At 45.7% G+C, this 26723-nt stretch overlaps 1 protein-coding gene across 4 annotated transcripts in view; it reads left to right on the top strand.

Annotated features, from left to right (window-relative positions):
• The window catches only part of NMT2 (N-myristoyltransferase 2), a 63407-nt gene that overhangs the window by 18683 nt on the left and 18001 nt on the right, over positions 1–26723 (top strand). For 3 of the 4 annotated variants that reach the window (XM_032425613.1, XM_032425612.1, XM_032425614.1), the window contains exons 2-8: positions 13591–13726; positions 17919–18063; positions 21236–21354; positions 21455–21546; positions 21667–21783; positions 23136–23306; positions 24470–24578. In XM_032425613.1, coding sequence (XP_032281504.1) covers positions 13591–13726; positions 17919–18063; positions 21236–21354; positions 21455–21546; positions 21667–21783; positions 23136–23306; positions 24470–24578 — 889 coding nt within the window. The remainder of the gene's footprint in view (positions 1–13590; positions 13727–17918; positions 18064–21235; positions 21355–21454; positions 21547–21666; positions 21784–23135; positions 23307–24469; positions 24579–26723) is intronic. The other variant, XM_032425615.1, reaches the window with a different exon arrangement.

Here is a 26723-nt window from a genome sequence, read left to right as displayed (position 1 = left end):
TCATCCTACCAGCTCCAGGGACAGGAGTTGCACCTGCCAGTGTTTTAACAGCTTGGTTGACCTACAGTTCACATACCCGACAATTCACCCATTTAAAGTGTACAATTCTGTGGCATGTAGTATTTTCATGGAGTTGTACAAACATCCCCACAGTCAATTTTAGGACATTTTCATCGCCCCAAAAAGAAACCCTGGGTCCCTTAGCTGTCACTCCCCAGTGCTCTTCATCCTCCCAGCGCCTAACAACCACTAGTCTATTTTCTGTCTCCATAGATTTGCCTGCTCTGGATATTTTGTGTAAATGGAATCCTGTAATATGTGGTCTTTAGTGATTGGGTTCTTTTATTTAGCCTGATGGTTTCAGGGTTCATCCATGTTGTAGTGTGGGTCAGGACTTCGTCTTTTGTTGCTGAGTCATATGCCGTGGTATGGATATAACACATCTTCTTTATTCGTGTATCCGTTGGTGGGCATTTGGGTGGCTTCTCTGCTTTTTGGCTATTATAAATGATGCCTCTAGGAACCTATGTGTGCAGGCTTCTGGGTGGATGTATGTGTTCACTTCTCTTGGGTATATAGCTCGGAGTGGAATTGCTGAGTGGCGTGGTAACTCTCCATGGTTAGCATTTCGAGGAGCTGCCCAACTGTTTTCCAAAGGACCTGCACCATTTTGCATTTCTGCCAGCAGTATACGAGGGGTCTGATTTTTCTACACGCTTGCCAACCCTTGTTATTACCTTTTGTGATTACGGTTATCCCTCCGAGTGTGAAGTGGTATGCCTGCCAATTCTCATTTCCAAGTTGTACTCCGTTGGAGGCTTCTGGAAAATGGAAACGTAGTTTGTCCTCACTCAGGGGTGGGGGATTTCTGCTTCTTTCCACTGTGGAAATACTATCAGATGTGTCTGGGAGTTTGGAGGAGGGGATGGTTAATTTAGTGCCCAGGAGAAAAAAGGGGCAAAAAACAAAAACAAAAAAAGCTTGAGCATTAGAGTTAACAAAAATGATTCCAGTTTCTCCATCATAACAAGATAAGATGGTATAATTTTAACAAGACAGTGTTGGGAGGTGGGGGAGTTGGGGTGTGTAATACCAGACCCCAAAATACAACTTAATGGAAGACTTCATTGTACAAATGTCCTAGAAGTTACAGAATCGGTGATGTAAACATATTTAAGGACATTTTGGTGATATAATCTTGTATTTTTATTTATTTTTTTGTCTCTGTATCAACTCCAGTTTCCATGAATTTATCTTTTTTAGAAAAAAATTGATTGACAGACACAGGACCAAAATATCTGGATTCTTCGTTGGTCCTGATTCTTCATTTCTGTCCATTGGGTAGGCATCCATGCCAGTCATAACTTCTCAGCTTGTATCCCTCTAGGTGAAAAAATCTTGGAAATTTGGAGATATTTTAAACTAGGTGTATTGGACAGAAGAGCTGTAAGGTCCTGGGCTCCCAGTGGTTTCTAGAAAAGCCATAACCAGCAGCAGTAAAAGAATTGAGGCAGGACGGGGGTAATTCCTTGGGTTATGAAGCCAAGGGCATGTCCTTGATGACTTTAGTTACCACCACTCCCCTCCCCCAACCCACCCCTGCGCCCAGCACACTATTGAGCACTTGGTAGATGCACAATAAAGACGTGATAATAGGCTGCCTGACAGTAGGTGATTGGAGTCATCTCAAGAGCCAGAATTATTCACTCGTTCATTCAACAAGCGTCTGTCATAAAAAATTTACTAGTGTCAGGCAATAAAGCATTACAGACCTTGGGGGTGCAAATGGGAATAGCTTTTGTCTGCCGCCACACAGTTCAGCAAGCTCACTATTTTACAGTGAGCTCCCAGCCATGGGAGCATTGAGGGAGGAAAGCCTGAAATACTCGGACTCCCAAATCAGAGAATTTACAAAACCATACTTATCCCCGGCATATTTCCAGCTCTGCTGTGTGGCTCTGATGTGTTTGTTTAAGCCCAGTTGCTAGTCAGATATTTATGGTTGTCTTTAGCCACCAGATGATTTTAAATGTAAACATCACAATAGTACAAATTTGATTCTACTCAGATTTGATGAAAATAAACCACTCATTTTGGGGTGGGAATGCATTACTGTTTTTAGACCACTAGGGTACCATTTGGCAGGGTCTTCATGTGTGTCCAAAAATGTGCACTACTTTCTATTTTAGGACCAGGAATAGGCAACTATGAATCTCTATCTCAAGCGCTGTTCTTCAGCAGTTTTTCTCACTATGGAAGACACCTTTCATATTTTGACTTTACAGAGGAGTGAATTATCCATTTTAAAATTGCAAAGTTTATGATTTTAGTACATACTAACCAACAGAAAGAGGAGTCCCTTTATGACCTTGCTGTTGGGTGAGAGGCTAATGCTTTGTATCAGGTAATAGACTTTAAGTGATCATGCGCTGAAAACAAACAAACAGCCTCACAGTTCTGTTGTGTAATTCACCAAAGATCTGTCTCCCATGCACATTGTGTGCATGCAGGCAAGAGCCTCCACTCCTTAGAGGTACCTGGGGACCTAGCTAGGCAGGAGGCTCCATCCCCTCCTGATGGCCATCATCTTGACTCAGGGCTGCAGGGCTTGGCTGGAAGGAGAGGGCAGCAAAGAGGAAGGTATAATGGCTCTCCAGTTTCCACCTGGGAATGACACCTGTCACGTGTCCTGGTCTCCCACTGGCTAAGCAAACTGCCTGCCTGCGCCTCACTTCAAGGGGGCGGGGGATGTATATGCATCATATTTTCTAGCGCCCACAGGAGAGGAGATTCAGAAATATTGGTGAGCATGGATAATGTTTACCACACATCTGAGTAGGAAAAACCCAGCTCTCCCACTGTGTTTCTCCTTTGCCTTCATGCTACTGCCCCATCACAGCACTGGGACACCAGCTGGGTGCCCTACGCATTAACCCGGTTCCCATACTGTCTTCCTGGAGGTAGTCCCATGTGACTGCCTCCTCCCCCCCTGCCCAGATGCCAGTCCTGAGCGCACGTAATCACCCCTGCTTCTGACCGACTACTTATACATTGGGAGGTTGCCATGACCACCTCCTTAGGTTCAATTAATTTGAATTCCCCAAACTCAGGAAAACAGGTGACTTGCTGTTTACCAGTTTATTATTTAAAAATGCGATAAAGGACACAGATGCACATTCAGATGGAAGAGATGCATAGAGCAAGGTATGTGGGAAGAGGCATGGCGCTCCCATGCCCCCCCTCTCCAGGTGCACCACCCTCCCAGCACCCCCGCGTACTCATCAGCCTGGAAGCTCTCTGAATCCTAGACATTTGGGATTTTTATGAAGGCTTTATGAGTAGGCATGATCGATCATGATCAATCATTAACTGCGTTTCCAGCCCCTCTCTGCTCTCTCAAAAATGGGGGGTTGGGGCCAAAAATTCCAAACTTCTAATCATGGCTTGATCTTCCTGATGATTAGAGACCGATATATATTTTTCTACTATTTCATACATTTTATAGAGAAATGAGAGACATTCTGTTCCTAAGGAGCTTACACTGTAGTGAGAAAAGTAGATAAGAACACCAAGTTAGAGTGTGCTGCATAGAACAATGCTCAGATGGCAGGGGAGTCTTTGAGTTAGGGGCACCTGATTCAGATTGGGGGGTGGGGGGAGCAAGAAGCTTTCTCAGAGGAGGTGATTCTTTTTTTTTTTTTTTTTTTAAAGATTTTATTTATTTATTTGAGAGAGAGAATGAGATAGAGAGAGAGCATGAGAAGGGGGAGGGTCAGAGGGAGAAGCAGACTCCCCGACGAGCAGGGAGTCCGATGCGGGACTCGATCCCGGGACTCCAGGATCATGACCTGAGCCGAAGGCAGTCGCTTAACCGACTGAGCCACCCAGGCGCCCTCAGAGGAGGTGATTCTTGGCCTGAATCTTGAGTGACAAGCAATTTGCTGGGCGGTGAAGGAGGGAAGGGTGTCCCGGCAAGGGAAACAACATGCTTAACTATATACTCATAACAGTACCTACTATTTACTGACTGGCTTTCTTTGTGTAAGCCACTAGGCTACACACTTACAGACCCTGTCTCATTTAATTTCCCACGGGTCTCCCATTTGTGTATTATCCATTACATTAGAAATATATGTCTCATAAAACAAGACTTTGCTTTGTTTGTTGTTATATCTTTACATTCCAGTAACTGTTACTCTGTAACAAACAGCAACCATTTTATTAGATCCTGTGGGTTAGGAATTTGGAAAGGGCCCAGTTGGAGGAGCTTCTCACTGGGGGTCTCTCGGCCGGTCACATTTCAGCTGGGACAGCTGTAAGCCGAAGGCTCCACTTGACTCCCCAGGTGGCTCACTCATGTGGCTGGCCGTTAGTGGGAGCTCAGCTTGCTTCTCCCTCGGGGTGCCTACCCATGGCCTCACCAGAAGGACAGGTCTCAACATTGTCCGATGGAGAGTTCCGCAAGAAGTGGGTGGGGGCTGCTTGCTTTTCTCACTAGACTTGGCAGTCACATATGGACACATTTGTTGTGAATGTTGGTTGTAATGAGTCACAAGACTATAAGGGCATACATCCAGGGGGAGGGAACTGTAACCAGGGCCCAGGGTGCAAGAGCACCTGGCTTCAGGGATCCCAAACAGCCCAGGGTCATCCGCTCATCACTGACAGAATCCAAAGGTAGAGAGATGAATGATGGTGGAACAGGAAAGGAATTTACTTCCGTGAGGCCAACACCGGGAAGTCAGCGGACTAGTGTCTCAAAAAACTCTTTCCGAAGTGCTGAAAATACTCTCAGGTTTATATAAGGAACATGTGGACAAAGGTCAGTGGGTACAGGATGGGGGCAGTAAAGGTCAGGTCGATCCTTGCCTTGGACGTCTTGCTGGTGTCTAGGTGGTCCCTATTGCTTGAGGAGGTAGTTTTGGTTCCTGGCATGGGATGGTTTGCCTGGAGGGTCTTTTGCCTGAGTTAAGAGATAAGCTGGAAAGAACTTAATCAGTTAGAAAGTACAGACTGAGGTCAAAATGGAGGTAGTTGGAGCCCTCTTACAAATCCCTGCTGTCAAAACACCATTCCATTTCTATGCAAGGAGAAGGGACGGTGGCCATTTCTTCTGTAGCTACTTCCTGCTGACCAGGGATGATGGAGGGATTTGGGAATGGAAGACTTTGACAGGGTAGGAGAACTTCGTTTCTCTAGTCCCTCCTGAAATACACAGTAAAGGCATCTCCGAGCCTGTGCGAATTAGCACAGGCTCCCGTTTGACAAATACAAAAAGGCAAACAACAACCAAAAAGAACAAGAAATATAGCAGTGCTTAGCAGGGCATATTTCTGTTTAGAAGGAATCGAATTTAGATCATGCTAAAAGGATCTAGAGCTAGAGCATTTATAGCAGTGATGTGTTTGTTTAAATCTTCCGTGGCTTCAGCTACATTTTTTTGAGTAATTCGGAATATAGACACAACATTCTGTTTAACTGAGAGCATAGGTTCCTCTTTGGGCTGCAGTCAAAATATCTTCAAGGGCCATCCAGTGTTGAAGGACTGCTTTTCAAATATATGTGGTTTTAAGGAGGGTGAGTGGGTGCCGGGTTTAATTAAAGACGGCCGCTGTGGGCTTAGCTAAAGCCTCTGCTTGTAATTCTACATCGATAGAGGCAGCTCCTGGAGCCTGCCTAAGATTCTCTCTCCCTCTCCCTCTGCTCCCCACCACTGACACAAGCTCTCTCTCTCTCTCTCAAACAAAACACATCTTACTTTCCCTGCATACAGAGTTGCTTTCCTTGTCATTTCTTAGAAACATCAATTACATTTATCAGAATTTTTCTTTTAGAAACCTTAGTCTCCATTGAAAACTATAAGTAGTAACCACTTGTGAACTGTCTATCACACCATCTTTCATCTTTCTTAAAAATGTTGAGGATAGGGGCGCCTGGGTGGCTCAGTTGTTAAGCATCTGCCTTTGGCTCGGGTCATGATCCCGGCGTCCTGGGATCGAGCCCCGCATCGGGCTCCCTGCTCGGCGGGAAGCCTGCTTCTCCCTCTCCCGCTCCCCTTGCTTGTGTTCCCTCTCTCTCTCTGTCAAATAAATAAATAAAATCTTTTTTAAAAAAAATGTTGAGGATGGGGCGCCTGGGTGGCTCAGTCGTTAAGCGTCTTTTCGGCTCAGGTCATGATCCCAGAGTCCTGGGATCGAGCCCCGCATCGAGCTCCCTGCTCGGTGGGAAGCCTGCTTCTCCCTCTCCCTTTGCCCCTGCTTGTGTTCCCTCTCTCACTGTGTCTCTCTCTGTCAAATAAATAAAATCTTTAAAAAAAAAATGTTGAGGATATGTTGAAAACTACCACAGTCTGTCTTCTGGCCAAAAACTATTTACATTCTCCCACGTGGAGAATACATTTACCCTCCCTAAGACTCTTCCCAAAATCATGTCGTGTTTTGGCTTAGTTATTAGGCTCAGGCTTGAAGTCTGGGATCTCATGTAAACTAAGTTTAGGTGTGACTGAGGGCTCTCGGGGTCAACTGAATGAATACCATGAACTGAGCAGGTACCTTGGCTGCTTCCCCCATACCCCTCATGGGATGGTGGGCAGGTGTAGGAGAGCCCCAAAGGGGGGAAGTAGAGCACAAACCACAGTCAGTGGTCTGTCGCAGTTCTGAAATCCAATCAGGAACGTGTTTCGAGCTCGTTCAGTCCTTCTGGCTTTGCATTCAGTCCTTCTCCTTGGTAGCTGTCCTCTGCGGCTCTGGGCTCTGTCCCTGGGGCTCTTGGTTCTGGCCCTCCAGTCGTCCTTCCAAAGAAAACTGACTTTGCACCTCAGTGAGTAACCTTCTTTGTCTGTTGCCTGCCTATAAAAGACTGAGGGTCCAAAGGCCTCTGTTCACTTTGTTCTGCTCCCTTTCAAGCTGGTGTGATGCTCATAGAAATGTCATGGGCTTTCCTACGTGTCCATTTATAATCCACTCTGTTTGACAAAAGCTACCCTGAAATCTCTTCTGTCAAATAAACTTTTCCCTCTGTTGGGCTCCTGGTGAGAGTGTGGTGGGACAAAGATTCTTAGAAGCTCTGTTGTTTACAGAGGATAGATGAGGCCCATCCTTCAGAAACTTAGAAGGCCTTTTGTCTGTTTGGAATGGTCCAGAGGCACCACCTTAGATCTTCGCAACATCCTAACAAAGGGTCTTACTACTCCACCCTTGCTTTGACTTTCTGTTCTTAGGCCATTTCTTTTTTCTTTTTTCTTTTAAGATTTATTTTATTTACTATTTGAGAGAAAGAGAGAGAAGGGCGGCAGAGGGAGAGAGAGGGAGAGAGAGAGAATCTCAAGCAGACTCCCCCCTGAGCTAGGAGCCTGATGCAGGCTCGATCCCACGACCGTTGAGATCACAACCTGAGCCTGAGCTGAAGGTGCCCCTGAGGCCATTTCTCAATATGCAAACCCTTTGCCTTCTAGAGATGCTGGGATGAGAAACACTTATTTTTTTAACCTGCAAAATACTGGCTGAGTATATATATTCTCTAATTTCTACTCAGAAACTAACTAGCTGATTCTTGAGTTGATCTCTCTCTTGTCTCATTATAGACAGCGGGGCGAAGCAGCACCTTCAACCCTCTGCCCAGCGATCTTCTTAGTTGGAGCATCATCAGCTCATTAGGTACATTTTCTGGCTTCCACATCATCGCTGGCAACAGCTCTTTATAAACGTTCTTCCTCTAGTATGTAGCATGGGTCTCCCTTCCTCATTCAGGTTCCTAGTTGAAAATGAAGCACTCACTGAAATAATCATTATGTGAAACATTGTGTCTATTTTTCTTGGAGCCCCCACCACCCCTACTGGCCTTTTCACCTGGCCTTGGAGCGGTGGCTTGTGTTTTAGGGTTTTATTAGAGTGGCCCTCCATTTTCAGGCACCCAATTTCTGATCCAGTTTTTAGTGCTCTGTAACAAGTCATCACAGAGCTTGTGACCTAAAACAGTGGTCACTTTGTTAACGCTTGCAGATTCTGTGGGTAGGAAGTTGGAAAGGCAGGTACTCCCTTAGGGCCTCTTGTGCAGGTGCAGGCTCCACGGGGCTGGTCGTCCACCCGGGCTGCCTCCCACGGCCCTACCTGGTGCTGCTGTGGAGTTAGGTGCGCCGTCTGCTGGCCCGGAGGTCTCAGGGCACTCAGGCCTCGTCCGTGGCTCCTGGCTGCCCCCAGAATGAGCACCCTGAGGAAGCCAGGTTGGAAACTGCATGGCCTTTTGTGTCCGAGCCTCCCGAATCACATGGGGTCACTTCTGCTGCGCAAAGAGCAGGTGACAAGCCTGCCCAGATTCAAGCGGAGGGGAATAGACCTCACCTCTTGTTGAGAGAAGTATCAAAGAATTTTCAGGGGCGCCTGGGTGGCTCAGTCGTTAAGTGTCTGCCTTCAGCTCAGGTCATGATCCCAGGGTCCTGGGATGGAGCCCCGCATCAGGCTCCCTGCTCAGGGCGAGCCTGCTTCTCCCTCTGCCTGTAGTTCCCCTTGCTTGTGCTCTCTCTCTGTCAAATAAATAAATAAAATCTTTTAAAAAAGAGAGAATTTTCAGATGTGTTTTGATACTGCTTGCACCTGGAACGGTATCCGGCAGCAAGAGAACCTCACTGTGATTGCATCCAGTTAGTAGGCAGATCGGGCTCTCTTACAAAATTTGCTTATCAGTCTTTGAGTGCTACAGTGTGGCCCCAGTCATAACAGGTGATGTTACTTCTTGGATTTAGTAGTATTTTTGAAAAGTAGAGGCATGGGCACTTCACATTGTACACCTCTTATTCCAAGTGAATTAGAAAGCGAAATATTATTTTCCAAAAGTCACACAGTAGAGGAGAAACCTAGAAGGATGTTAATGTAGTTTTACAGTAGGGAAGGTCTTTCTAAGCAAGATTTAAAAGCCCAGAAGCCACCGGGAAAATTTCTTAGACTCCACCAAGATTTTAAATGTCTATATAGGAAAAGATACTGTAAAAAAATAAACCAGGTAAAGTATTTGCAATCTAAGTAATACACAACAGCCTAGGCAACGTACTACAGACATGGAGTAGTATGTCGTAGAGATGTTGCAAGATTGAATGAAATGAAAGTACCCAAAGTAAAAGTACTTAACAACTGGTAAGTTCCATCCATGCTTGTGTAAAGGCCACCGACAAATCAAATTTTTTTAAGAGATGGGTAACAGAAAAAGATATGAATGAGCAATTCATAGAAAAATATAAATGGTCAGTAAACATATGGAAAGATGTATAGCCTTGCTCCTGATTAAATAAAGAAAAATTAAATTTGATGGGGTGCCTGGGTGGCTCAGTCGTTAAGTGTCTGCCTTCGGCTCAGGTCATGGTCCCAGCCTGGGATCGAGCCCCGCGTCGGGCTCCCTGCTCGGTGGGGAGTCTGCTTCTCCCTCTCCCACTCCCCCTGCTTGTGTTCCCTCTCTCACTGTGTCTCTCTCTGTCAAATAAATAAAATCTTTTTAAAAAAAAAGAAAAATTAAATTTGCAATAAGACTTTTCTACCTATAAATGTGTCAAAGATGAAGGGCGCCTGGGTGGCTCAGTCGTTAAGCATCTGCCTTCGGCTCAGGTCATGATCCCAGGGTCCTGGGATCGAGCCCCGCATCGGATTCCCTGCTCCGCAGGAAGCCTGCTTCTCCCTCTTCCACTCCCCCTGCTTGCGTTCCCTCTCTCGCTGTATCTCTCTCTGTCAAATAAATACAATCTTTAAAAAAAATAATAAAAAAATAAAAATTAAAAAAAAGACTGTCCAAGATGAAAAAGAATGTTAATATTTCAGTATTGGCAGAGAAGTTGGGAAATTGACATTCTCGACTTACTGTTCTTTGTTCCTTTATAGGAGAAGCATATTTTGCTTCTGGCTTCTTTCAGGATTTTCTTTTTAATCTTTGGTTTTCTGTAGTTTGAAAAGGATATGCCAATACCGAGGCGTAGTGTTTCTTGGGATGTATCCTGCTTGGTGTTCTCTGAGATTCCTGGATCTGTGGTTTGGTGCCTCACATTCATTGGGGGAAATTCTCGGTTGTGATCATTTCAAATATTTGTTAGGTTCCTCCTTTGCCTTCTGGTATTCCCATTACGCATGTGTTACACCTTTTGTGGGTGTCCCACGGCCTTTGGGTATCCTAATCTGTTTCATCAGTCATTGTTCTCTTAGCTTTTCACTTTCGGAGATTTCTTTTGTTGCTGTTGTATTTTTGTTTTTGTTTTTGAGAGAGTGTGTGCTTGCATACGAGAGTGGGGTTGGGGGCAGCCCAGCGCGGAGCTTGATCCCACAACTCTGAGATCATGACCTGAACCTGAAATCAAGAGACGGACGCTTAGCTGACTGAGCCACCCAGGAACCCCACTTTTGGACGTTTCTGTTAAGGTTTCTGTTGCAACATCTTCAAGCTCAGAGATTCTTTCCTCAGCTCTGTCCAGTCTACTAATAAGCCCATCAAAGGTACTCTTCATTTCTCTTACAGTGTCTTTTATTTCTATCATTTCTTTCTGGTTCTTTCTTAGGTTTTCTGTCTCTCTGTTAATGTTGTCTGTCCTTTCATGCTGTCTGCTTGGTTCCTTTGAGACCTTAGCATATTAATCATAGCTGTTTTGAATTCTTGGTCTGATAATTCCAGCATCCCTGCCCTGTCCGATTCTGGTGCTTGGTCTTTTTTCCAACTGTGTTTTTGGCCTCTCAGTACACCTTACAACTTTTTCTGGATAGCCAGACGTGAGGTACCAGGTAAGAGGGACTGCTATAGGCTGGCCTTCAGTAGCACGGTGGCAAGAGGTGAGGGCGTGGGGGTTCTGCCGTCCTGCACTTGGGCCCCTCCCAGCCCTTGGTGAGCCTGTGCCTCTGGGCTCTGAACTTGCTCCTGTTTCCTCTGTTTTCTTTTCCCCCCTCATGTGGGACAGGATGCTACCGTGGGCTGGGTTTGGCTGTTTCCCCATGTCAGTTAGGCTCTGGTCGACGACTAATTTCTTCTGGGGGCAGGCCTTGTTGAGAACAGAGTGCTCTGGCTCATTTCAGAAGGGTCCCTCTTCCCCTCCCACTGCCGGAAGCATGGGGGGATTTTTGTCTGCTGTTTGTTCTGGGAACCTGACTGCTCCTGGAGGTAAAACTCACCAACGTGTGGGATTCCCCTCGGATTGGACCCCCCCTGGTCCACATATAGGCCCCAGCATTGGGCAGTCATGACTCTGGTTTTCTTACCTGAGCACCGCTGCCGTGGAGGTTTGCATTCCTGAGCCTTTTCTCCAGGAAGCCCTGTATTCACCTGTCTGGCCAGTCTTGGGGCCAGTCTTAGTTTGTCCTGGGTCCTTGCCTTTCCCATGAATCTGAGAGGAATTGTTGACCAGAATTGCTGACCAGAAACTGATTTACTGTTGGTGGAGTGGATATTGGTACAGTATTTAGTGCAGTAATCTTAATTATCTACTAAAAGTAAAAACGTTCGTGCCCTTTGATCTGGCATTTGCACCTTTGGACATACTGGCATGAATGCATAAAGATGTAAGCATTTTTTAAAAAAGATTTTATTTATTTGAGAGAGAGAGTATGAGCGGGGGGTGGGATGGGAGAGAAGCAGACTCCCCACTGAGCAGGGAGCTGGACGTGAGACTCGATCCCAGCACCCCAGGATCGTCACCTGAGCCGAAGGCAGATGCTTAACCGGAAGGCACCCAGGTGCCCCTGCAGCAGCATTTTTTAATATAGGGATGGTTAAATAGGATATATTTACACAATGGAATGCTCTCTAGCTGCTAAAAAGAAATGAGGTAGCTCACTATATCCTGACATGGGAAGAAGTCTAAGACACATTGTTAAGTAAGTGGAAGGAGAAAAAAAGCAAGTTGGCAAATGGTATGTTTAAGATACAGTTTTTGTTTAAAACTTACAGTGAAAATGAAGGCGTGCTTAGAGAAGAAAGAGAATTTTGGAAGAATATGTACCAGAAAAACCACTGGTTGCCTCTGAGGGACAATGTTATGAGGCTGTTAATATATATATATGTTATGTATCAGTGACATTTGTGTCTTGTCTGATGCATACATATCTGATAACTAGGCAGAGAAAGTAGGTAGCAGCAGATACAGTTCATTGAGGGCAATAGAATGGAACTGATTGTTTCCATCACTTTTCCCTACATCCAGGCGGTAATGCAGTAACAGTCTCTGAATTTTAACTTCCCTTCTGGGAATACTGTGGTAGTGTAGACCCAAGTAACTGGAAATTGCAAATCTCCTGGCGTCTCTTTCGCTCTTTCAGGGGGTGACAGCCATAAGATGACAGGAGTTCCAGACAAATGTTTTACCAGTGAACATTTTTTTTCCACGTAGAATTTTTTATTGTTAATTCTTCTTGTTAAATGATTTACCAAGGAAAATTTCCCCTTCTGCAGAGAAGCGGTTTCTTTGGTTCTGTTGTGTTGAGATTTGTGGTTTGTTGTACCCAAGAGATGTTTATAATGGAATTTTTTACAACACGCATCTCTCCCTTAAAAGGCTGCCTAAAAAGTAGGTTAGCGGAGCCGTGGTTAAGGGTGAAAGCTACTTGACTTCCATTATAAAATATGGTTTCTAGCTCTAGTTTTCCTGCTCGAATGCTGTCTAAGCACCTGCAGTGTGACGTCGTGTAGACTAGTCAGTCTTCCGAGTTCCTTGTCCTATTAACTTCTCATCTCACTTTCATTTCCCGCTTTACATGCCATTTTGAGTTTCTGGATCTAATCTCATCATGTGCGTGTGGAGGGCGGGCTTCCCACGCGACACCAGCAGAATTCTCATTTAACTCCATTCTGCTACCGTCCTCCCGGAGGTAGCATCAGATTGCCCGGGGCAGGGGTTCGGTCCTACAGGACTGCTCCCCACCCCACGCCGCCCGCCACTTGAGACACCAGTCGCAAACCCAAGCTGTCCCCTGTACTACTGACCAGCCAGGTGTGTATCAGAGGTTCCCAAGACCCCTTGCTCAGATTCGATTGATTTGCTGGAACAGCTCACAGAAGTACTAGAAACATTTTCTTTACTAGATGACTGGTTTATCATAAAAGGATAGGACTGGGGAACGGCCAGGTGGAAGAGATGCCCAGGGCCAGGTGCTGGGAAAGGGCGTGGAGCATCCATGCTCCACTCTCCCCGAATCTGTACAAGGAAAACTCTGTTTTTCGAGGGTTTTATAGAGGCTTCATTACATAGGCACGACTGATCAAATCACTGGCCATCCTGCTGCCCTCCCCTCCTCCCTGGAAGCTGGGGGCTGGGAATATAAGTTCCAGCCCTCTGGTCACAGGGTTGGCACTACTGGCAACCAACCCCCATCCTTAGGCACTTTCCAGAAGTCACCTCATTAACACAACAGACATTTTTAAGCTCTTGTCACTTAGGAAATATGTATGAGAGCTATATATTAGGTCGTCTGAATGATCACATCTATACGTTTCTTATAAATCACAGTATCAGGCATCCTAACCTAGTTCTTTTTTTTTTCTTCCTGGGTATAATTTGCGTTCTTCTCAATGATTAATTTTATATAATGATTTTTTTTGTTCTTGTTTTACCCTCTGTGAATTTCCTAACAGAAGTCCTGGAGGGGATTTGGGTGCCAAAAAGAAAAAGAAGAAACAGAAGAGAAAAAAGGAGAAACCGAACTCCGGAGGCACCAAGTCAGACTCGGCCTCTGATTCGCAGGAGATTAAAATCCAGCAGCCTTCCAAAGTGAGACCCCTGTTTTATTTTAGCCTCTGTGGTTCCTCCTGCATGTGGGAGCCGGACTGTAGGGCTCAGCGCCCCCGGGGGAGCAGAGGTGTACTTAGGGCTTTGCCGGGACCGTGTGCTGGAAGGCGCTCGTCCCCGGCGGGCATTTACAGCCTTCCTGACGCTGATGTTCGTACCTAAATAACCAAGAGGTGCAGACCGCATTTTTGTGTGTATGTGGATACGACCTGCATTTTTCCTTTTTCTCAAAGAGCGCATTTGTATGTAGATTGTAGTGATAGAAGTCAGTCTCCGCGTGAGCTTGTTAGGTGTGTGTTGTTGTTGTTTTGAAGTTACGCTTAATATTTCATTACTTTTGGTTCAGAAGATATTCACATTTTAATTTTTCTGGGTATCTGTCTAATTACCTGAATAGCACCACATGATCTGGGAGCAGATTCCCACGGGAGCAGCCATGGGTAAGTCTTATGACTTTGAATCCGACCATTCTTACATCCCATTGCCGAGGGTGGGCCGTAGCTCCTGACGTTCCCGCCGGAGAAACAGCCCTCTGAGACCCAGCCAGCAGACGTGGTGGGCGGATGGCCGGCCGCGCGGGGTTCTGGTGGTGCTGATGGCAGCCCACCCCCCCAGCCTTCCGGGGGGCCGACCCCGGTCACCCTGGCGGGGAACACAGGCCTTGTGTGCGGGCCACGGGGGACCACAGGGCCCTCTCCGCGCAGGAAACTCACAGGGCAAAGGGGGTGGCGTTAGAAGTATGACGAAGCCCGGATGATCCTGATGGTTGCAGCTCCACGTCAGTTGTCCCGGGGGTCGTGGTGTGGCCGAGGGGCTCGGTCCCGGCCCTGGCCCCGGCCCACGAGCTGTGTGGGTGCCGCACTCTGCGAGCCTGTTTGCTGTTAGATCCTGTCTGTTAAGTGGTCTTTATAGTCTAAAGCACTGTATATATGGCAAGTTTCGCGGGGTTGAAATTCTTTTTCTTGCACACAGTTGACACTGTATCGTGGGAAGTGGGTCTTGCAGGCAGATTTTGGTGGTGTTACTGTTTTACACGTAAGACCAGGGGTCACTGAGAGGATACTTACTTTGCCCAATTCTCCCTGACTGCCTATGTGGGGTGAGAAGAAAATGGGATGTTCCCCCCTTGCTTTTCAGCTCGTCTCTCAGGTAATAAATACTCTATCCACTGTACCTACTTCCTGAGGTCACTCATATAAGGTACACCATCTACTCGCAAGACGTTTTTCCCATTTCTCAATGTCGCTTCATTGGATAAATGCGGTGCCACTTATATGCGGTTCTGACCCTCCGTATTGCTTCTACCATCACCATCAGCTTGTACCCCTCGCCGCACACCCCAGTGACTTTGAGCCCTTCCCTTACTTCTGGTCACTTATGAGAAACTAGAGCTAGCCAAGGCAGGAGGAATGGCTAGCATGTACGTAGAGAAGTTGTTTTCTTTTTTAATTGAGAATAAATAAGAATTGTGTTAATGTGGGCCTTTGTCCATTGCATTTTTTTAAACTGGAGCTTCTTTCCCTTACACAAGATGCTAGCTCTAAATAACACTGTAAATTACAGTGGCTTGTGTGTAGAAAATATTATTTTCTGCCCTCAGGAACCAGAATAAGATGACATTTGTCTGGATTCTTTAGACTTCTTAGTGGTGGAGGACTTGGACATCTTTCCAAGATACTAAATTTAGAAAGTAAAGGGTAAAGTTACATACAGTTGGAGCTTAGTAGTCCACGGAGGAAAAGAGGTGCGCCTGACTTAGGGATATGGTAGTGGGAAGCTAACATGGGGTTGATCCGCGTTCTCACCTTCCCTAACACTAATTCATTTCTCCCCAGGCGGTGTTGCTGTGGAAAGTAAATGGATAGGTTTAAGAATGTATCATAGCTGAATTTTCCTTGCTGCTTTGTCACCATGGATTTGAAAATTGTGCTTGCTTCTCTCTACTTTAAGAAAGCACTTAAAATAGTGATCATTCAGATATAAATATTTCATGAATGGTCGTTTTATGTAAAGACTGCTAGTCAACCTGATGAGGCTAGTTAGGTAGGGTTGAAACCACTCTGAGGTCTGTCTTCACGGAGTTGGGATATCCTTGGCTCCTTTGGAACAAAGATGCTGATTCATGTTTGCTGCAAACTAGCTAGAGTTTGGTATATTTGTGATCAAGAATTTAACTCCAGAATTAGGAAAGAAAAATTCCCATGACAAATTCAGTGCAGGCTTTGTGGGTTCAAATTTGCCTTTTTAAGGATAAATGGGTACATGTTCAAGCATTATTAAGTTGAAATATGCTATGCTCCGATTTCTCTTTAAGTTGTAGGTCTTCTAGTAGATTGCCTTGTTTAGGGGTTCAAATGGATGTAAATTTCATTTTGCTGGAAATCAGTTACTCTATGTTGGAGGTTCAGAGCAAGAATCTTAAGCAAACACAGGGAGGCCTATATTAAATGAACTCTGTTTTGTAGTGTGTCACATGGGTAAAGCTTCCCAGGTTAAAGGATTGGCTTCAGACCACAGACGTTAGATTCAACGTTGACCAGAAGTCCAGAGCTACTATTAATAAACCAGCGAAGGTCGATAGTAGCTTTTCTTTGCGCCCCCGGTTTGTTGGCACACAGGAAAACCAAAGGGCTCCGAAATTCTTGTTCACCACTTCTGAACTACAGTGAAGAGCATTGTTTGTGTGGCATCAAAATTCTATTTTTTTTTTTTTTTTTAAAGATTTTATTTATTTATTTGACAGAGAGAGACACAGCGAGAGAGGGAACACAAGCAGGGGGAGTGGCAGAGGGAGAAGCAGGCTTCCCGCGGAGCGGGGAGCCCGATGCGGGGCTCGATCCCAGGACGCTGGGATCATGACCTGAGCCGAAGGCAGACGCTTAACGACTGAGCCACCCAGGCGCCCCTGTGTGGCATCAAAATTCTAAAACTAATAATTCTGCGTACTGAAAAAAACTCCGTGATTTTCCTGTTCAGCCCTAAGTGGAAAATAGAGGCTCGCTTTCCATGTGGGATTACATTATCTGAGGGACTTTCCAAAAAAAGAGCTGGGGAATCTTCAGAGATAAGAGGATATTGGCTTCGAGGAAGGAACTTGAGATTGGAAAGGTATTGTCAATTTTCCAGACTGAGAATATGTTTTACTTAAAAAGGTTAGTTTCCAACACTTGGGTTGGGGAAAACAGGCTGTGGTTGCCAAAGATCTAAACTCACAGAAGAAACTGTTCTCGTTGGAAGGTTTGTCTCTGGAGGAACATCAGAGCTGGGAGAGGGCAGGGTGTGGTCCTGGTGGAGGGCATTCTTAGAGATTCCCTTTCTTTTTTTTTTTAAAGATTTTATTTATTTATTTGAGAGAGAGAATGAGATAGAGCATGAGACGGGGGAGGGTCAGAGGGAGAAGCAGACTCCCTGCCGAGCAGGGAGCCCGATGTGGGACTCGATCCTGGGACTCCAGGATCATGACCTGAGCCGAAGGCAGTCGCTTAACCAACTGAGCCACCCAGGCGCCCTAGAGATTCCCTTTCTTGATTAACTTCCTTCCCAGCTCAGCACTCAATTCTCTTTCCTTTTCCTTTTCTTTCCCTTTCCCCTTTCCTTTTTCCTTTTCCTTTCCTGCCCTTCCTTCCTTCCTTCCTTCCTTCCTTCCTTCCTTCCTTCCTTCCTTCCTCTTTCTTCTTCTTTTTTCTTAATGGACTGAAATTTCCCTCATCTGCCCGGTTTCCATTCTAGCAGTTACTTCCTTTGGCCCCACATTGCTACTGCAGGGCATAAACCCCAGCAGTGAACCCGAGGGTATGCCTGACGGGCTGCCGCGTGGTGGTAACGCATTGGCGCGTGTCCCTCCTCTCTGCCGCTCTGCCCAGATGAGTGCGGGTGAGGACCCTCTGCAGATAGGGGGCACCCTGAAGCCAGGGGTGGTCGGCTTTACTTCAGATTTCCCAAAACTATCAAAGCCCCGTTAAAACTACCGAGCTATCGTTACCTTTAACATAATGTGTTTGCTTCTATTTTAATACCTTAGCATCCTTGAGCCCGATCCCTGACCAGGCTTAGAGGAAGCTGGTTGGTTTTTTGGTGTCGTAGGCTCCAAGGCAGATGGCACGTGTGTCTGCTCCAGGTTTGGGAGCGGTGGCCGCTGCCTCATTTTTGTGTGTGTGTGTCTTTGCTGTTCTAGAATCCCAGCATTCCAATGCAGAAGTTGCAGGATATCCAGAGAGCAATGGAGCTGTTGTCCGCGTGCCAGGGCCCCGCCAGGAGCATCGATGAGGCTGCCAAACACAGATACCAGTTTTGGGACACACAGCCGGTACCCAAATTAAGTAAGCTCTTCTGCCTTTCTTTCTCCCCCCCGCCCCCCACACAAAAACAGCTGGGTTAACAACAAACAAAAGAAACTTCCATAATTTCCATAATTTGTTTTTTTATCACAGATTAGCAGTATACACAAAAGTCCTGTTTTTCTTCTTAAAATAGAAATATTGGGTAGTGACACTGGCTTTCAGTAGACACAATTTTAGAGTTTAATTCCTCTTCCTATAGAAAAAATCCAACTTCTCCCACTTGAAACCTTAGTGTATGAAAAACATATATAAAAGACAGAGTCTCAGGACCTTTTTTGGTCCTGAGCTTCATGGAATCGTTTTTCCTCTACATAAATTTTTAGCAGTCTCACATCTCACTTACTCCAGAAGACACAGGATATTTGCCCTACTAGATCTTCTTGAAATGGAAGGTTTTGTGCTGCTCAGCAGTAGGGTCCCTCACACTCACTGCCGGCGTGAGTTACTAGCAGCCGAGAACACCACGGCGCAGTAAGGGGCTCGGGCCCCTTGGGCGCGCTCCGGGGGACACCTGGGGCGCATGGGCATCTCGGCAGCAGGCCTCTCCCCTCAGCGCTGGGCCTGCTCCCTCACGTGCCACTCAGACTGTTCGCCTCATAAGTTTCCATAAACATCATTTAACTCTTCCCCTTTCCACAGTAGAAAAGGTGATGATATAAATGCACTAAAAATGATTATGACTGCATTAAAAGCTAAGCCTGCTGCTTTCTCTTATCCTCCTATGCAAATAGATTATAATTACTTTCTCTGTTCTTCTTTCTTGATTGTTCGAGTTCCAGAATCTGTGTAAGATAAAGGATTGTCATCCAGATCTCTTTGTAGTCCAGTTATGTACAAATTATCCGTTTTATCGCATAAAAATCTGGGAACAGTCCTTGTCTTTGCCCTCAAATAATGTTTTTCAACCTTTTTGAAGTTCCTGCTCCTCTCCCCGCCGTATCCACCCCACGTACCTGGAAAAAGAACGGGCTTGGGAGTGGGAAAGATCGAGGAAAGCGATTCTCCTCACTTGTTTTTTAATTCAGGCTCTAGAAATACACGTGTTTGGTCGTGGAGGAAGACTCCCTAGAGTGAACTTAAAGGATTTTAAATGCCGTTGAATTGAGTGGCCATTAGAGAAAGGGATGTGGGTCTGTTGATCCAGATGTATTGGGTTTAGCTGAATGCTGCTTGGCAAGCTGTTGGTGGCTTTCAGGTCACAGCCCAGGGTCAAGCAAGCCGCCTTGGGCCGCCTCCTAACACCACCACACATCTTTGGGAAGATAGCCGGGGTGCGCCACATTTCCCTGCTGAGCAGAGAGCCTGCTTCTCCCTTTCCCTCTGCCTGCCGCTCTGCCTACTTGTGCTATCTCTCTGTCAAATAAATTTTTAAAAAAATCTTTAAAAAAAAAAGTGATTAAAAAAAATAAATAAATAAAAATAAATAAATAAAAAGGTGAGGCCAAAACCTGTACCTGAGGGTCATTTATTCAGCAAATACCTGTTTTTTTTAAATTCTGCTTCTGTTTATTTATTTATTTCTTCTTTGAGGTGTAACTGACATACAGCACTATATTAGTTTCAGGTGTCGAACATAACGATAGGATGTTTGTGTACCTTGTTAGATGACCCCCACGGTAGGTCTAGTTATCACTCCTCACCACACCGACTTACAGAATTTTTTTTTCTTTTTTTTTCTTAAAGATTTTATTTATTCATTATTCATTTGAGAGAGAGAGAGAGAGAGAGCGCACAAGTGGAGAGGAGAGGCAGAGGGAAAGGGAGAAGCAGACTCCCCACTGAGCAGGGAGCCCGATGCGGGACTCGATCCCAGGACCTGGAGATCATGACCTGAGCCGAAGGCAGACACTTAACCGACTGAGCCACCCAGGCGTCCCCAGAATTTTTTTCTTGTAATAAGGACTTTTAAGATCTGCTGTCTTAGCAACTTGCAAATACGCAATGCAGTATTATTAACTATAATCACCATGCGGTGTGTTATATCCCCAGAGTTTACTTGCTTTATAACTGGAAGTTTGTGCCTTTTGACCCCCTTCACCCATTTCACACTCCCACCCCTGCCAACCACCAGACTGTTCTCTGTGTCTAGGAATTCAGAATTTTTGTTTTTTTTAGATGCCACAAATAAGTGAAATCATACAGTATTTGTCTTTCTCTCTCTGACATGACTCACTTCACATAATGCCTTCAAGGTCACCAACGGCAAGATTTCATTCTTTTTTATGGCTGAGTAATAGATCAATGGTGAATGTGTATTGCTCAGTGCCAGGCGCTGGGGAACATGGCGGGGAAAAAGTGAAGGGAAAGTAGGATACAAATGGTGGCCAGGTGGGGATGGAGGGAGGGCATCCTCCAGGTAGGAAACAGCTTTAGTCAGGGAAAGATGCTGTGGGAAAGTGATGTGTAAGCTTATGTCTGCAAACACGCAAGCAGCTCGCCTACGGAGAGCAGGGGAAGGGCTGTGAGAGCAGAGGGAAACCCCAGACGCCGTGAGCTGGGGCCGGCCTGAGGGAGGTCAGTGTGGATGAAGCTGGAGAGAAAGGCCAGGTGGGCGGCCAGGTGGGCATCAGCCACACGCAGGGGACTGGGTTCTATCCCAGTCACACTGGGAAGCTGTGGAGAAGGAACTGGAAAAGGGCACCTTTGTGGAGATCACTGGAGACGTGGATGACTTCAGCTGCATTGTCAGCAGTCTGGAAATTACTTGTAGGTGTTGCTGGGAGGGGTCAGAGGTCACCGTAGCCCTCCCCCCACCCCCCAGTCCAGGTTTTTGAAATGCAGAATAAGAAGAGACTTCCCCAGGCTGTCATCGGACCTAAGCTGTCCACTGTGGTGTAGTGCAGTGGATCTGTCAAGTAGGGGCTGAGGCTGAGAAGTCACTGTCATGTCCTAATACACACCTTGTCATTGCATGAGAAAGGATTGCTCCTTCTATTTAATTGGTGAGATAGCAGCTCTTCTCCGCCACTTAGCTACCTTGTCTCCCTCCAGAAGTAGCTGAAACGTAGCATATTTTCAAAGATGATATGAAACCCAAGTCCCCTAGAAATGATTTCGTTTTCTGTGACGGACCATTTTGGATCATCAGAATGCTTTGTCCTTGAATATTCTGTCTTTTTGTCTGTCTTTTTTCTCCTCTGCTCCTCCCCAGATGAAGTCATAACCTCTCACGGGGCCATTGAAGCGGATAAAGACAACGTGCGTCAGGAGCCCTATTCCCTGCCGCAGGGTTTTATGTGGGACACCCTGGACTTGGGTAACGCCGATGTGGTGAGTAACACTCTGGGGTTCAACACGTGCCTTCGCACACATTGCTTCTGGGGGGCGGGGTTTGGAGCACCATAGACCGGACACTTGCTTGGTCTTGTAGCTCAAGGAGCTGTACACGCTGTTAAATGAGAATTATGTGGAAGATGAGGAAAGCGTGTTCCGTTTCGACTACTCGCCTGAATTCTTGCTGTGGTGAGTCTGGCCGGCTGCTGGGGGTGCCCCGGGCGTGGGCAGTCGGGGCGGCATGCCTCGGTCTCCCTGGGTTCCTGGACACTAACCGCCGCCTGTTTTCCTTGCCTGCATCCACTTCAGGGCGCTGCGTCCCCCGGGCTGGCTCCTTCAGTGGCACTGTGGGGTCCGAGTGTCTTCGAACAAAAAGCTAGTAGGGTTCATAAGTGCCATCCCAGCAAACATTCGGATTTATGACAGGTACCTATTACAGCTTGTCCATGCTGGCTTTGATGTGTTGTTTTTCCAAGAACTGCAGTTACAATGGGCTTTGAAAAATCACTGATGCAGATTGTTGATCTTAGGGGAGGTTGTGGGTGGGTGGGGGCGGGGGTTTGCAGGAAGGAACTCTACTTTCTGCTCGGTTTTGCTAAATCTAAAACTCTTAAAAATAAAGTTGATTCAGAAACACGGACCAGTGGAAAACTAAAGTTGATTTAATAAAAAAAAAAATTGGACTGCAAACAGCAAAAAAAGGACAGATCTCTCTCAATCTCATCAGTGCACACACACAAATACGACGTATACATGTATATATGTATGTATCAGAATAAAAAAGCTATAAATGGTTATTTCAGATTTATTTCTGGAGAAAAAAATTATCGTAAAAGATCTTGGAGAGATTTTTAAAAAATCTTTTTATCCGTAGGATAACTATGTTGCATTTTTGCTCTGGGTCTCTAGCCCAGAATTTTAGAGATCTTGTGCAGAGTGGGACTGTGTACTTCCCAGTGTATTGGTTAGTTTCTTTGCTACTAAAAGGCATTTGATGTCAGGGAGTCTCTGTGCCACATGGGATGCCTGCATATGTAGAACCGGAGTGGGGAACAGGCTTTGCAGCTCTGGAAGGTTTACTGTAGCTCAGAAGAACACCAGCTCTCGTCTGGTCAAGGCACCTCTCAGGATCCTAGGAATTGCATTATACTCCAAAGCGACATCTTACCAGATTGTGCAGCTGGGTGACCCACTTATTGTCCTAATTGCGTACATGACAGAAAAAAACAGATGTAGAAACTTTGAGGCACATCTTACCCGTTTTTATTTCTTTTATTTTTTTTTAATGATTTTATCTATTTTATTTGAGAGAGAGAGACAGAGATATCGAGAGAGAGCATGAGTGGGGAGGAGAGGGAGAGGCAGACTCCCCACTGAGCAGGGAGCCCGATGCGGGACTCGATCCCAGGACCCTGGGATCATGACCTGAGCCGAAGGCAGAAGCTTAACCGACTGAGCCACCCAGGCTCCCCGTCTTACCCGTTTTCTAAAGTGAAAACTTACTTTAAAAAAAAAGTCTTAAATTTATTTAGGACAAGGGGCTTTGAGTCTCCATGGCCTAGAGTTATGATCATTTTAGCAGGGGATTTGGAGACCAGCATATCCATCTGAACTTGTGAAATGTCTAAATGATGGTCATTTGTTCTTAAATATTGTGTTGAAGGAGGGGGGGATCTTTCGGTTTCATATTCTTTGAAATGTCATGGGTGTTGTCTTTTTTTTTTTAAATGTTTTCGTCTTACGTTCCCTCCGATTTTTGACCTCTTTCTCTTTCTTAGTGTGAAAAAGATGGTAGAAATCAACTTTCTTTGTGTTCATAAGAAATTGAGATCAAAACGGGTAGCTCCAGTGTTAATTCGAGAAATAACCAGAAGAGTGAACCTGGAAGGGATTTTTCAGGCCGTCTATACCGCTGGAGTGGTTCTTCCTAAGCCGGTAGCCACTTGCAGGTAACAACACCACACGCTCACCTCTTGCCCCCTTGCTCTGTTGCTACCAGTTATTCTCACGTGTAACTCAGGGATTTGGGTTTACCTGTTATTACATAGTTTGGTGGCAGAGGGGGGAGACCAGACCCAGGAACCACTGTGTCCAGTGTTCTTTCCAGTTTGCCATAGAACCACTTCGTGATTAAAAAAAAAGCCGGGGGGTGGGGGGACTCTGCTTTTTAACATTTACCTGCTAATGATGCTGGTTCTGTATTCCTGTGTCCTTTCCGTTGGAGAGACCAGCACTGCCTCTCCCTTGGGGAATTCGGGGCATTGTGATCTTGAAACATCCAGCCTGCTAGCATTTTCTTTCCTTCCGAACACTCAGGTTTATACCAGGCCCTGCCCTGGCTGTCAGGGAACTGTCCCAAATGCCTGATAAACACCAGTTGAGAAGCCCAAACAAACCTGTTTGCTGAGAGTAAGAAAAGGCTTAAGCTCTGTTTTTTATGACTTCATCTGTTCTTACCAAGCTTTCAAAGGTTAATCCAGGGCAGATTTGTGCCTGGACTAACCTGTTGTAAAGCCTCAGGGTTTATCTCTCTTGACTATTTTTGCCTCAAATAAGACGAAAACTTATGAAAGGTAAACTGCAAAACGACTCTTTCCGATTAAATTATTCATAAATAACCTGAACAAATAAGACTTCGCAGGTATGTTTTAATACAAATCATCCTAGTACCTAAACTGGAATCACTGAAGAAATTCAAGATAGTTTCTCAAAAAGTTGTTTTCTTTGGTGTGCATTATATAAAAGCGACAGCTACTAATTTAGGGGGGATGTTTTCATGTTTTTAAACTTTTTGGTTTGCTTCCTGTAGAATTAGCAGTGGTCATTAAATACTTGCAGACTGGGCATTTTTTAACTTTATTTACAATTTTGATTGCTCTTTACTAAAAGAGATGAAATGTCACAGACTACAAAGGAACATAAGGAAAGTAAGGATGTATTTTAGATGTAAAAACCAGCTGATAAAATAATTATGCAAGAAGAGGGCTAGCATCCAGCCCTGCACCGGGGGCATCACTAGTGTTCGTTAAATGCTTCTATAACTGGGACAAAGAGTAAAAAAACTGGTAGGGTTAGAAACCAATCAGGTTTTAAAACCTTTATTATATTCCAGATACTGGCATCGATCACTAAATCCCAGAAAACTGGTAGAAGTGAAATTTTCTCACTTGAGTAGAAATATGACTTTACAGAGAACAATGAAGCTCTACAGACTTCCGGATGTAAGTAAGAATGTTCTGCAGTTTTTCAAAGCTGTGACCTTAACTAAAGCTTTTAATGTAGAAAAGAGTTATTTGCAAGAGTCTTAAAAAACCAGCTCATGTGTTTGAGAATGTGAATATGTAGCTTTTTGGAACTCTGGGCTAGGAAAAATAGGGGAGCTCATTTGGAAACACCAGGTTTTTTTTGTTTTTTGTTTTTTAAGACTTTTAAGTCTTTAGTTTATGGTTGGATGGGATTGAACTCAAGATATGTAAGTTTTGAAATTTCGAGTATTTACCATTTGTTACATAAGAAGGAAGAAAACTTGGGGCTTCTGATGCTATTTTAACACAGAGGATCTAAGGAATAAGGCTTACAGTGAGAGACCAAGGAGAGGAAATAATGTTTCATTAAATTACCATCTTTTTAGGGTCGCCTGGGTGGCTCAGTTGGTTAAGCATCTGACTCTTGGTTTCAGCTCAGGTCGTGATCGCAGGGTTGTGGGATCAAGCCCTGCGTTGGGCTCTGTGCTCAGTGGGGAGTCTGCTTGAAAGATTCTTCCTAAGCCTCCCCACCCCCTCTCTTAAATAAATAAATAAATCTTAAAAATATATATATTTTTGAAAGATTTTTATTTATTTATTAGATTGAGAGAGAAAGCATGAGCAGAGGGGAGGGGCAGAGAGAGAGTGCAAAGCAGGCTCCCTGCTGAGCAGGGACCCCCCCCCCCCGCCCCGCCCCTGACGCAGGGCTCCATCCCAGGACCCTGAGATCACGACCAGGGCCAAAGGCAGACACTTAACTGACTGAGCCACCCAGGTGCCCCCTCAAAAAAATATCTTTTTAAGCTAGTAAATTCCCAACATGACAAGTTGTCTCTTAATAGAGGAAAAGTTACATGTGCTTACCATTGTTGCCTTTATTTGAGGCTTGAATGGTGTGTTAGTTGTCTCTTGCTGTTGTGATAGATTCCCACAAATTTAGCAGTTTAAAACACACATTTGTTTTCTCCCAGGTTCTGTGGTTCAGGAATCAAAGCCCAGCTTGCCTGGGGCCTCTGCCCCAGGGTCTCTCATGAAGTTGCCATCAAGGTATCCACTGGGGCTGGGTCTCATCTGAACACTTGACTGGGGGTGGGTCCACCTCACATGGCTGTTAGCAGGCCTGAGTTTTTGCTGGCAGTTGGACCGAGAGTTTTAATTCCTTGCTGGCCATCAGCCTGAGGCCTCCCTCAGGTCTTCGCCAGGTGAGATTCCCCATAGGGTAGCAGCTGTGACAACATGGAGCTTGCTTCATCAAAGCCAGTGAGGGAGTGAGTCTACAGAGAGAGCCGGCTAGCAAGGTGGAAGTTAGAACCTTATGTCATCAGTGCTTGGAGGTGACATCCAGTCACCATCGCTGTGAATGTCACTGGTTAGAAGCAAGTCCCAGGTTCCACATTCAGGAGGAGCGCAAGGCTGTGAGCACCAGGAGGTGGCATCACCGGGGGCCATCTTAGAATCCGTCTGCCACAGATGGGATCTTTCGTTTGAAGTTTTGATTTCACCAGAGCTATTCTTTCTCTTGGGTTGTTAGAAAGTAGTTTCGTGACTATTTTAACTTGATTGAGGGATTCCCGTGGAATGTCACCATGTTCGTCTTGAACACGGGGAGGGCTTCACCTGCAGTGGCCTTTCTCGGTGCAGTGGACTCCACTACCTCCTTTCGTCTTTTGGCCAGTTGTGTGTTTACCAAGTACATGTGAGTAGCTACATCAACGGATGTATTTTTTTCCAGTGATAGACAGGAATCAACTGATTTCTGACCTTAGGCAGAATTTCATGAGGAGAAAAGTGGAGGCGAGGGAAACCAGATGTGCGAGAGATCAGGACCATCATTCTGGAGCTTTGTAACCTGGCAGAAGGATCGGAAGGCCTCGGCTTCCCTTCGGTCTTAACTGTTGTTGCAGATGGTGGGGCTCAGACTAATGAACCCACCTCCTCTGAGGCCAAGGAAGGAGGGGAAATGTGGACCAGAAGAGAAGAAAATAAACACCGCAGACAGCATGAGAGAGTAGGGTCCACAGGACCTGGGGAGGGGGCGCCAGCCCCTCATGCTGGAGTGGCAGAAGGGAAGGTAGGTGTGTGGAGATGTGTGCACGGAAGACGTTCAGAGAAGTCACACTA

The sequence above is a fragment of the Phoca vitulina genome, unplaced genomic scaffold (assembly GCF_004348235.1).
Source record: "Phoca vitulina isolate PV1807 unplaced genomic scaffold, GSC_HSeal_1.0 scaffold33, whole genome shotgun sequence".
NCBI classification, from domain to species: domain Eukaryota; kingdom Metazoa; phylum Chordata; class Mammalia; order Carnivora; family Phocidae; genus Phoca; species Phoca vitulina.
This window is presented reverse-complemented; position numbering and strand designations above follow the sequence as displayed.